Source organism: Somniosus microcephalus, unplaced genomic scaffold (assembly GCF_052327205.1).
Source record: "Somniosus microcephalus isolate GS21.2 unplaced genomic scaffold, FLI_Smic_1.0 unresolved_chr7, whole genome shotgun sequence".
Taxonomy (NCBI): domain Eukaryota; kingdom Metazoa; phylum Chordata; class Chondrichthyes; order Squaliformes; family Somniosidae; genus Somniosus; species Somniosus microcephalus.
This window is the reverse complement of record NW_028225185.1, coordinates 33,898,661-33,910,701: the sequence shown is the minus strand read 5'-3', so window position 1 is coordinate 33,910,701 and position 12,041 is coordinate 33,898,661. Positions and strand designations below refer to the sequence as shown.

At 55.1% G+C, this 12,041-nt stretch overlaps 1 protein-coding gene across 5 annotated transcripts in view; it reads right to left on the bottom strand.

The window, feature by feature from the left end:
* The window catches only part of LOC147086767 (dynamin-1-like protein), a 47,126-nt gene extending 36,424 nt beyond the window's left edge, over nt 1–10,702 (bottom strand). The window contains exons 1-3 of one of the 5 annotated variants that reach the window (XM_085978935.1): nt 10,158–10,701; nt 9,200–9,350; nt 1,878–1,916 (exon numbers count right to left, since the gene is read on the bottom strand). In XM_085978935.1, coding sequence (XP_085835061.1) covers nt 1,878–1,916; nt 9,200–9,350; nt 10,158–10,259 — 292 coding nt within the window. In that variant the 5' untranslated portion in view covers nt 10,260–10,701. Of the gene's footprint in view, nt 1–1,877; nt 1,917–9,199; nt 9,351–10,149 lie in introns of all 5 variants that reach the window. The other 4 variants (XM_085978933.1, XM_085978931.1, XM_085978932.1 and 1 more) reach the window with 4 other exon arrangements.
* Nucleotides 10,703–12,041: the final 1,339 nt, after the last annotated feature.

Below are 12,041 nucleotides of genomic sequence, written 5' to 3'. Positions count from 1 at the left end.
CCGGCCCTGACAGCAGACTGGGTACAGAGCCTCTGACTGCCCGGCCCCGACACCGGACTGGGTACAGAGCCTCTGACTGCCCGGCCCTGACAGCAGACTGGGTACAGAGCCTCTGACTGCCCGGCCCTGACACCAGACTGTGTACAGAGCCTCTGACTGCCCGGCCCTGACACCAGACTGTGTACAGAGCCTCTGACTGCCGGGCCCTGACACCAGACTGTGTACGGAGCCTCTGACTGCCCGGCCCTGAAACCAGACTGTGTACAGAGCCTCTGACTGCCCGGCCCTGACACCAGACTTTGTACGGAGCCTCTGACTGCCCGGCCCTGACACCAGACTGTGTACAGAGCCTCTGACTGCCCGGCCCTGACACCAGACTGTGTACAGAGCCTCTGACTGCCCGGCCCTGACACCAGACTGTGTACGGAGCCTCTGACTGCCCGGCCCTGACACCAGACTGTGTACAGAGCCTCTGACTGCCTAGCCCTGACACCAGACTGTGTACAGAGCCTCTGACTGCCCGGCCCTGACACCAGACTGTGTACAGAGCCTCTGACTGCCCGGCCCTGACACCAGACTGTGTACAGAGCCTCTGACTGCCCGGCCCTGACACCAGACTGTGTACAGAGCCTCTGACTGCCCGGCCCTGACACCAGACTGTGTACAGAGCCTCTGACTGCCCGGCCCCTACCCCAGACTGGGTACAGAGCCTCTGACTGCCCGGCCCTGACACCAGACTGTGTACAGAGCCTCTGACTGCCCGGCCCTGACACCAGACTGTGTACAGAGCCTCTGACTGCCCGGCCCTGACACCAGACTGTGTCCGGAGCCTCTGACTGCCCGGCCCTGACACCAGACTGTGTACAGAGCCTCTGACTGCCCGGCCCTGACACCAGACTGTGTACGGAGCCTCTGACTGCCCGGCCCTGACACCGGACTGTGTACAGAGCCTCTGACTGCCCGGCCCTGACACCAGACTGGGTACAGAGCCTCTGACTGCCCGGCCCTGACACCGGACTGTGTACAGAGCCTCTGACTGCCCGGCCCTGACACCAGACTAGGTACAGAGCCTCTGACTGCCCGGCCCTGACACCAGACTGTGTACGGAGCCTCTGACTGCCCGGCCCTGACACCAGACTGTGTACGGAGCCTCTGACTGCCCGGCCCCGACACCAGACTGTGTACGGAGCCTCTGACTGCCCGGCTCTGACACCAGACTAGGTACAGAGCCTCTGATTGCCCGGCCCTGACACCAGACTGTATACGGAGCCTCTGACTGCCCGGCCCTGACACCAGACTGTGTACAGAGCCTCTGACTGCCCGGCCCCGACACCAGACTGTGTACGGAGCCTCTGACTGCCCGGCTCTGACACCAGACTAGGTACAGAGCCTCTGACTGCCCGGCCCTGACACCAGACTGTGTACGGAGCCTCTGACTGCCCGGCCCCGACACCAGACTGTGTACGGAGCCTCTGACTGCCCGGCCCTGACACCAGACTGGGTACAGAGCCTCTGACTGCCCGGCCCCGACTCCGGACTGTGTACGGAGCCTCTGACTGCCCGGCCCCGACACCAGACTGTGCACAGAGCCTCTGACTGCCCGGCCCTGACACCAGACTAGGTACAGAGCCTCTGACTGCCCGGCCCTGACACCAGACTGTGTACGGAGCCTCTGACTGCCCGGCACCCTGATGACTGGCACAGACTATTCCACACTGCGGGAGAGGAGAACATTAAATGGGTTTATTTGGACAGAAACTTCTCACAGCTCCGAGTGACGCTACACAAAGGCAGACAAGGTGAATGGATGGTGGCAAAGAATGAATGAGCGAGTGCAACACTGATGCATGCAGTACCCGCATGTCAGGAGAGCACACCTGGGTAGGAGGCACGACCTTTGTGTGCGCGTCCCTCATCTGTGGAGCAGAATGAAACAGAAAGAACTTGCATTTGTATAGCGCCTTTCACCAACTCAAGTCAGTACTTTTGAAGTGTGGTCACTGTTGTAATGTAGGAAAGGCGGCAGCCAATTTGCGCACAGCAAGCTCCCACAAACAGCAATGTGATAAATGACCAGATCATCTGTTTTTAGTGATGTTGGTTGAGGGATAAATATTGGCCCCAGGACACTGGGGAGAACTCCCCCCTGCTCTTCTTCCAATAGTGGCCGTGGGATCTTTTACATCCACCCGAGAGGGCAGACGGGGCCTCGGTTTAACGTCTCCTTTGACAGTGCAACGCTCCCTCAGTACCGCCCCTCCAACAATAATAATAATAATTCAACTTTATTGTCATTGCACAAGTACATGAACAACGAAATGTGATCTTGCAAGCTCCCATGACTGGGAGAAGCAAAGCCGCTGCGTCGGTGCGCGCCGCCATTCCATTTCCACCATTCCTCCTGTCCGACAATCTTCAGCCCACCGCCCGGGCCTGCTCACCAGCCGCTCCTCCCGTGGCTCCTTCCGTGACCTTCTCACCAACCGCCCCTCCTCAGGGCTCCTTCCGTGACCTTCTGCACCTGGTCTTCCCTGATGGTCGCCCCTCCAGGTACTAACCAGGCCTGGCTCTGCTTAGCTTCCAAGCCTTGCCAGTGACCCTGTCCCTAGTCCCTAGTCCAACCGTGCGGCGCTCCCTCAGTACTGTCCCTCCGACAGTGCGGCGCTCACTCGGTACTGTCGCTCCGACAGTGCGGCGCTCCCTCAGTGCCGCCCCTCCGACAGTGTGGTGCTCCCTCAGTACTGCCCCTCCGACAGTGTGGAGCTCCCTCAGTACTGCCCCTCCGACAGTGCGGCGCTCCCTCAATACCGCACCTCCGACAATGCGGCGCTCCCCCAGTACCGCCCCTCCGACAGTGCGGCGCTCCCTCAGTACCGCCCCTCCGACAGTGCGGCACTCCCTCAGTACCGCCCCTCCGACAGTGTGGCGCTCCCTCAGTACCGCCCCTCCGACAGTGCGGCTCTCCCTCAGTACCGCCCCTCCGACAGTGCGGCGCTCTCTCAGCGCTGCCCCTCCGACAGTGCGGCGCTCCCTCAGTACTCCCCCTCCGACAGTGCGGCGCTCCCTCAGTAGCGCCCCTCCGACAGTGTGGCACTCCCTCAGTACCGCCCCTCCGACAGTGCGGCTCTCCCTCAGTACCGCCCCTCCGACAGTGCGGCGCTCTCTCAACGCTGCCCCTCCGACAGTGCGGCGCTCCCTCAGTACTCCCCCTCCGACAGTGCGGCGCTCCCTCAGTACCGCCCCTCCGACAGTGCGGCTCTCCCTCAGTACCGCCCCTCCGACAGTGCGGCTCTCCCTCAGTACCGCCCCTCCGACAGTGCGGCGCTCTCTCAGCGCTGCCCCTCCGACAGTGCGGCGCTCCCTCAGTACCGCCCCTCCAACTGTGCGGCACTCCCTCGGTACCGCCCCTCCGACAGTGCGGCGCTCCCCCTGTACTGCCCCTCCGACAGTGCGGCGCTCCCTCAGTACCACCCCTCCGACAGTGCGGCGCTCCCTCAGTACTGCCCCCTCCGACAGAGCGGTGCTCCCTCAGTACCACCCCTCCGACAGTGCGGCGCTCCCTCAGTACTGCCCCCTCCGACAGTGCGGTGCTCCCTCAGTACCACCCCTCCGACAGTGCGGCGCTCCCCCTGTACTGCCCCTCCGACAGTGCGGTGCTCCCTCAGTACCAGCCCTCCGACAGTGCGGCGCTCCCTCAGTACCGCCCCCTCCGACAGTGCGGCGCTCCGTCAGTACTGCCCCTCCGACAGTGCGGTGCTCCCTCAGTACCGCCCCTCCGTCAGTGCGGCGCTCACTCAGCACTGGCACCAGGGGAGTGTCGGGCCCGGATTAAGGGGCTCAAGTCTCTGGAGCGGAACTCGAACCCAGCAACACGCGGTGCGAATCTAGGCTAAACGCGAGGGGCCTGCTGCTCGCTGGGGTGACCAGGCCAGCAAACAGTTGCAGGCTTCAGGGAACAGTGCAGTGGTTGCAGTTTTTTCACGATATTTACGTGCTGATCAGGCCTGACTCAAGCTTTCAGTATCCTTGAGCTGATAGTTACTGATTGCATTGTTCCAATACATAGCTGACCAAAGGCTACAATATAGGAACATAGGAACAGGAGGAGGCCATTCAGCCCCTCGAGACTGTTACATTAGGAACAGGAGGAGGCCATTCAGCCCCTCGAGCCTGTTACATTAGGAACAGGAGGAGGCCATTCAGCCCCTCGAGCCTGTTACATTAGGAACAGGAGGAGGCCATTCAGCCCCTCGAGCCTGTTACATTAGGAACAGGAGGAGGCCGTTCAGCCCCCTCGAGCCTGTTACATTAGGAACAGGAGGAGGCCGTTCAGCCCCCTCGAGCCTGTTACATTAGGAACAGGAGGAGGCCATTCAGCCCCTCGAGCCTGTTACATTAGGAACAGGAGGAGGCCGTTCAGCCCCCTCGAGCCTGTTACATTAGGAACAGGAGGAGGCCGTTCAGCCCCTCGAGCCTGTTACATTAGGAACAGGATGAGTCCATTCAGCCCCTCGAGCCTGTTACATTAGGAACAGGAGGAGGCCGTTCAGCCCCCTCGAGCCTGTTACATTAGGAACAGGGGGAGGCCATTCAGCCCCCCTCGAGCCTGTTACATTAGGAACAGGATGAGTCCATTCAGCCCCCTCGAGCCTGTTACATTAGGAACAGGAGGAGGCCGTTCAGCCCCCTCGAGCCTGTGACATTAGGAACAGGAGGAGGCCGTTCAGCCCCCTCGAGCCTGTGACATTAGGAACAGGAGGAGGCCGTTCAGCCCCTCGAGCCTGTTACATTAGGAACAGGAGGAGGTCGTTCAGCCCCTCGAGACTGATCCGCAATTCAATGAGATCATGGCTGATCTGTGACCTAACTCCATCTACCCGCCTTTGCCCCGTATCCCTTAATACCTTGGGTTAACAGAAATCTATCAATCTCAGATTTAAAATTCACAATTGACCCCCGGCATCAATTGCCGTTTGCGGAAGAGAGTTCCAAACTTCTACCACCCTTTGTGTGTCGAAGTGTTTCCTAACTTCACTCCTGAAAGGTCTGGCTCTAATTTTTAGACTCTGCCCCCGAGTCCGAGACTCCCCAACCAGCGGAAATAGTTTCTCTCTCTCTACCCTGTCTGTTCCCCTTAATATCCTGAGAACTTCGATCAGATCGATCCTTAACCTTCTAAAGTCCAGGGAATACAACCCTAGTTTGTGTAATCTCTCCTCGTAACTTAACCCCTTGGAGTCCGGGTATCATTCTGGTGAACCTACGCTGCACTCCCTCCAAGGCTAATATATCATAAGCACATACATAGAAAATCGAAGCAGGAATAGGCCACTTGGCCCCTCGAGCCTGCACTGCTATTCAATAAGATCATGGCTGATCTCGGGGCTCAAAGCCACTTCCCCGCCCGCTCCCCATAACCCTTGACTCCCTTATCGTTCAAAAATCCGTCTATCTCCACCTTAAATATATTCAGCGACTCTGCCTCCACGGCTCTCTGGGGCGGGGAATTCCACAGATTTACGACCCTCTGAGAGAAGAAATTCCTCCTCATCTCAGTTCTAAAAGGGCGACCCTTTATTCTGAAACTGTGCCCCCGAGTTCTAGATTTCCCCACGAGGGGAAACATCCTCTCTGCATCTACCCTGTCGAGCCCCCTCAGTATCTTATATGTTTCAATAAGATCACCTCTCATTCTTCTAAACTCCAGTGAGTATAGGCCCAACCTGCTCAACCTTCCTCCATAAGTCAACCCCCCTCATCTCCGGAATCAACCTCGTGAACCTTCACTGAACTGCCTCCAATGCAAGTACCTGTACAGGAAACTTTCGATTAACCAGCCCCTAAATAACCGGAAATCTCGGTTAACCGGCCAAATTCAGGAGTAGGTTCAGGTAACTTTTATTACTATTTTTACTCCATTTGTCGCTGTGCAAGGGTGTAGCTTCGGCTGTTGCTAAGCTACAGAGACGCTTGCAACTTGTGCCCATTGTTCTGAAGCTGTTGCTAAGCAACGGGGTTTGTTGCTTTACACGGAGCGCTGAGCTCCGTATCTTTTACTATCGCGTTCGGTTATCCGGAATTGTTGATGAACCGGCACCACGTCGGTCCCGTCCGTGCCGGATAACAGAAAGTTTCCGGTATATCCTTCCTTAAATAAGGAGACCAAAACTGTACGCAGTACTCCCGGTGTGGTCTCAGCAACGCCCTGTACAGTTGTAACAGGACTTCCCTGCTTTTATACTCCATTCCCCTTGCAATAAAGGCCAACATTCCATTTGCCTTTTTGATTACTTGCTGTTCCTGCATGCTAGCTTTTTGTGTTTCATGCACAAGGACCCCCAGGTCCCTCTGAACTGTAGCATTTTGTAATCTGTCTCCATTTAAATAATAATTTGTTTTTTTATTTTTCTTACCAAAGTGGAGAACCTCGCACTTTCCCACATTATACTCCATCTGCCAAATGTTTGCCCACTCACTTAGCCTGTCTATATCCTTTTGCAGATTCTTTGAGTCCTCTTCACAACTTGCTTTCCCACCCATCTTTGTATCATCCGCAAACTTGGCTACATTACACTCGGTCCCTTCATCCAAGTCATTAATGTAGATTGTAAATAATTGAGGCCCCAGCACTGATCCCTGTGGCACCCCACTAGTTACCTTTTGCCAACCGGAAAATGACCCATTTATCCCGACTCTCTGCTTTCTGTTAGTTAGCCAATCCTCTGTCCATGCTGATATATTACCCCCAACCCCGCAGTAACCTTTTATGTGGCACCTTATCGAATGCCTTCTGGAAATCCAAATACACCACATCTACTGGTTCCCCTTTATCCACCCTGCTCGTTACATCCTCAAAGAACTCCTGCAAATTTGTCAAACATGATTTCCCTTTCATGAAACCATGTTGACTCTGCTTGACTGCATTATGATTTTCTAAATGCCCTGCTACTGCTTCCTTAATGAAGGACTCCAGCATTTCCCAACAACAGATGTTAGGCTAACTGGTCTATAGTTTCCTCCTTTCTGTCTCCCTCCCTTCTTAAATAGGGGCGTTACATTTGCGGTTTTCCTATCCACTGGGACTTCGCCAGAATCCAGGGAATTTTGGTAGCTTGCAACCAATGCATCCACTATCTCTGCAGCCACTTCTTTGAAGACCCTAGGATGCAGGCCATCAGGTCCAGGGGTCTTGTCCACCTTTAGTCCCATTATTTTACCGAGTACTTTTTCTTTCGTGATAGTGACTGTTTTAAGTTCCCCCCTCCCTATAGCTCCTTGATTATGTATTATTGGGATGATTTTAGTGTCTTCTACCATGAAGACTGATACAAAATATTTGTTCAAAGTCTCTGCCATTTCCCTGTTCCCCATTATTAATTCCCCAGTCTCATCTTCTAAGGGACCAACGTTTACTTTAGCTACTCTTTTCCTTTTTATATACCTGTAGAAGCTCTTACTTTCTGTTTTAATATTTTTTGCTAGTTTACTCTCATAATCCATCTTCTCTCTCTTTATTATTTTTTTAGTCGTCCTTTGCTGGTTTTTAAAAAAATGTCCCAATCCTCTGGCCTTCCGCTAATCTTGGCAACATTGTGTGCCTTTGTTTTCAATTTGATACCATCCTTTACTTCCTTAGTTAGCCACGGATGGTTCTCCGTTCTCTTAAAGTCTTTCCTTCTCACTGAAATATATTTTTGTTGAGAGTTATGAAATATCTCCTTAAATGTCTGCCATTGCTTATCAACCGTCTTACCCTTTAATCTATTTTCCAAGTCCACTTTAACCAACTCTGCCTTCATACCTTTGTAACTGCCTTTATTTAAGATCAGGACACTGGTTTGAGATCCAACTTTCTCACCCTGCAATTGAATTTGAAATTCAACCATGCAATGATCACTCTTTCCTAGAGGATCCTTTACTATGAGACCATTTATTAATCCTGTCTCATAGGTAAGCATTCAGGTGCAGCAGGCGGTTAAGAAGGCAAATGGTATGTTGGCCTTCGTAGCGAGAGGGTTTGAGTACAGGAACAAGGATGTCTTGCTGCAGCTGTACAGGGGCCTTGGTGAGACCACACCTTGAGTATTGTGTGCAGTTTTGGTCACCTTACCTGAGGAAGGATGTTCTTGCCATGGAGGGAGTGCAGCGAAGATTCACCAGGCTGATACCTGGGATGGCAGGAATGACGTATGAGGAGAGATTGGGTCGATTGGGCTTGTACTCGCTGGAGTTTAGAAGAATGAGAGGGGATCTCATTGAAACTTATAAAATTCTAACAGGACTAGACAGACTAGATGCTGGAAGGATGTTCCCGATGGCGGGGGAGTCCAGAACCAGGGGTCACAGTCTAAGGATAAGGGGTAAGCCATTTAGGACAGAGATGAGGAGGAATTTCTTCACCCAGAGAGTGGTGAACCTGTGGAATTCTCTAACAAAGAAGGCAGTAGAGGCCAATTCATTAAATGTATTCAAGAAGGAGTTGGATATATTTCTTAAGGCTGAAGGGATCAAGGGATATGGAGAGAAGGCAGGGACAGGGTACTGAATTTGGATGATCAGCCATGATCTCATTGAATGGCGGAGCAGGCTCGAGGGGCCGAATGGCCGACTCCTGCTCCTATCTTCTGTTTCTATTACACAGCACCAGATCTAAGACAGCCTGCTCCCTGGTTGGTTCCACAACGTATTGTTCTAGGAAACCATCACGAATACACTCTATGAACTCTTCCTTGAGGCTACCTTGGCCAATTTGATTTGTCCAATCAATATGAGGATTAAAATCGCCCACGATTATTGCTGTACCTTTCTTACAAGCCTCCATTATTTCTTGATTTATACTCTGTCCAACAGTGTAGCTGCTGTTAGGGGGCCGAAAGACTACACCCACCAGTGACTTCTTTCACTTACTATTTCTTATTTCCACCCAAACTGATTCTACATCTTGCTCTTTTGAGCCAAGATCATTTCTCACTACTGCACTGATCTCATTCTTTATTAACAGAGCTACCCCACCTCCTTTTCCTTTCTGTCTATCTTTCCGAAATGTCAAATACCCTGAAGGTGTGGTGCCCAGAACTGCTCACAGTACTCGGGGTGTGGTCCAACCAGGGTTTTGTATAGCTGCCGCAGAACTTCTACCCCCTTGTATTCCAGTCCCCGAGATATAAGGTCAAGAATGATGGGATGGGATGGCCCTCACCGGTGTCGCCGCTGGCTGCTTGCTTCCGCTCCTCGGCAGATGCCACGTTCACCAGCTGGAGGACGAGGGGTCGCCGCGTGATGATGCCAGAACCTCGTGGAAGGAAATCTCTGCCCATGATGCTCTCCAACACAGAGCTCTTGCCGCTGCTCTGTGAATGAGCGGAGAGAGAAAGGGAGCGATTTAACCGCGAGAGGCGATTTACTGAGGCAGTACCGCGGTCACCGGGCGACCTCCGCCCCCCGCACCAGGGTCACCGGGCGACCTCTCCCCCCAGCACCGGGGTCACCGGGCGACCTCTCCCCCCTGCACCGGGCCCCTCCCCTCATGCTCAGGCCCCTCCCCATCCTTCTCAGGCCCCTCCCTTCTCCCCTCCAGCTCAGGCCCCTTCCCTCTCCCTCAGGACCCTCCCCTCTCCATTCAGGCCCCTCCCCTCTCCAATCAGGCCCCTCCTCCCGCAGCCCTCTCCAGCTCAGCCCACTCCCCTCCCCCTCAGACACCACCACCCCCCCTCCCCACAGGCCCCACCCCTCCCCTCAGGCTCCAACCCCTCAGGCCCCTCCCCCTCTGGCTCCACCCCTTGTCCCTCAGGCCCCACCCCCTGCCCCTCAGGTCCCTCCCCTCAGGCCCCGCCCCTCAGGCTCCACCCCCTCAGGCCCATCCCCTCCCCTCAGGCTCCACCCCCTCAGGCTCCACCCCCTCAGGCCCCTCCCCTCAGGCTCCACGCCCCTCCCCTCAGGCTCCACCCCTCAGGCTCCACCCCCTCAGGCTCCACCCCCTGTCCCTCAGGCCCCTCCCCTCAGGCTCCACCCCCTCAGGCCCATCCCCTCCCCTCAGGCTCCACCCCCTCAGGCTCCACCCCCTCAGGCCCCTCCCCTCAGGCTCCACCCCCTGTCCCTCAGGCCCCTCCCCTCAGGCTCCACCCCCTCAGGCCCACCTCCCTCACTCACTCCCTCACCTGGCTGCCCACCACCACGATCTGGGGCAGCTGGACCAGCTCGGCTCCCACCGTGCCGAAGATCTCCTGCAGCTTGTTGATGACCGGGATGAGGGTTTCCATGTCTCGCTCTCTCCCCGGGGGCCCTTCAAACTCCAACTGCCGGCCTCCGGCGCACGGCTCCCGCCTCTCATTGGCTCAGAGGTCCGTCAATCAGGCTCATCCCGCCACCCGACGCCTCCCATTGGTCTGATCCCGCGAGACTCTGCAATCTGATTGGCGAAGGGACCCGTCAATCAGGTGACGGACACTGATTGGCCCAGCCTTCCTGCCGGTTCCCTCGCGCTTGGTGCCGCCTCACTCATTGGCTCAAACCCCCGTCAATCAGAGCAATCCCCGCCTCCTCCCACCTCCTATTGGTTCCATTCATCCGACGGCCCGCTACCCTTGCAAGCTGATTGGCTAATACAAATGTCAATCAACGGAAGGGCGGCATCCCGCGTGCTGATTGGCCGTGCCTTCCCTTCCCGTCAAACGCGGCTTCTCCCGCCTCCCCTGCGCCTTTATTGGCTCCAGCACCTGTCAATCATGCGACTCGCGCCTACCTCCAACTCCCATTGGTTCCATCTGCTTGCCAACTGCAATCTGATTGGCTTAGCGAGCCGTCTATCAAGTGACGGAAAACCTGATTGGCCCAGAGCCCTGGCTGCCGCTGTCCGTACCGCCTCCCCGCCCCCCTCACTGGCTCAAACCCCCGTCAATCCCGCCAGCCACCCACCTCCTATTGGTTGAATCCATGGGAATTGGCTGGAGGCGGCCATTCGGCCCATCGTGCCTGTGCCGGCTCTTTGAACGAGCTCTCCAATCAGTCCCACTACCCCCTGCTCTTTCCCCACAGCCCGGCACATTTTTCCCCTTCAAGTATTTCTCCAATTCCCCCTTTTGAAAGTTACTATTGAATCTGCTCCCACCGCCCTTTCAGGCAGCGCGTTCCAGATCACAACAACTCGCTGCGTAAAAAACATTCTCCTCATCTCCCCTCTGGTTCTTTTACCGATTATCTTCAATCTGTGTCCTCTGGTTACTGACCCTCCTGCCACTGGAAACAGTTTCTCCCGATCGACTCTATCAAAATCCCTTTGCAATTTTGAGCGCCTCGATTTAATCTCCCCTTAACCTTCTCTGCTCTAAGGAGAACAATCCCAGCTTCTCCAGTCTCTCCACATCACTGAAGTCCCTCATCCCTGGAACCATTCTGGTCAATCTCCCCTTAACCTTCTCTGCTCTAAGGAGAACAACCCCAGCTTCTCCAGTCCACATCACTGAAGTCCCTCATCCCTGGTACCATTCTGGTCAATCTCCCCTTAACCTTCTCTGCTCTAAGGAGAACAATCCCAGCTTCTCCAGTCTCTCCACATCACTGAAGACCCTCATCCCTGGTACCATTCTGGTCAATCTCCCCTTAACCTTCTCTGCTCTAAGGAGAACAACCCCAGCTTCTCCAGTCTCTCCACATCACTGAAGTCCCTCATCCCTGGTACCATTCTGGTCAATCTCCCCTTAACCTTCTCTGCTCTAAGGAGAACAACCCCAGCTTCTCCAGTCTCTCCACATCACTGAAGTCCCTCATCCCTGGTACCATTCTGGTCAATCTACCCTTAACCTTCTCTGCTCTAAGGAGAACAACCCCAGCTTCTCCAGTCTCTCCACATCACTGAAGTCTCTCATCCCTGGTACCATTCTGGTCAATCTCCCCTTAACCTTCTCTGCTCTAAGGAGAACAACCCCAGCTTCTCCAGTCTCTCCACATCACTGAAGTCCCTCATCCCTGGTACCATTCTGGTCAATCTCCCCTTAACCTTCTCTGCTCTAAGGAGAACAACCCCAGCTTCTCCAGGTCACTGA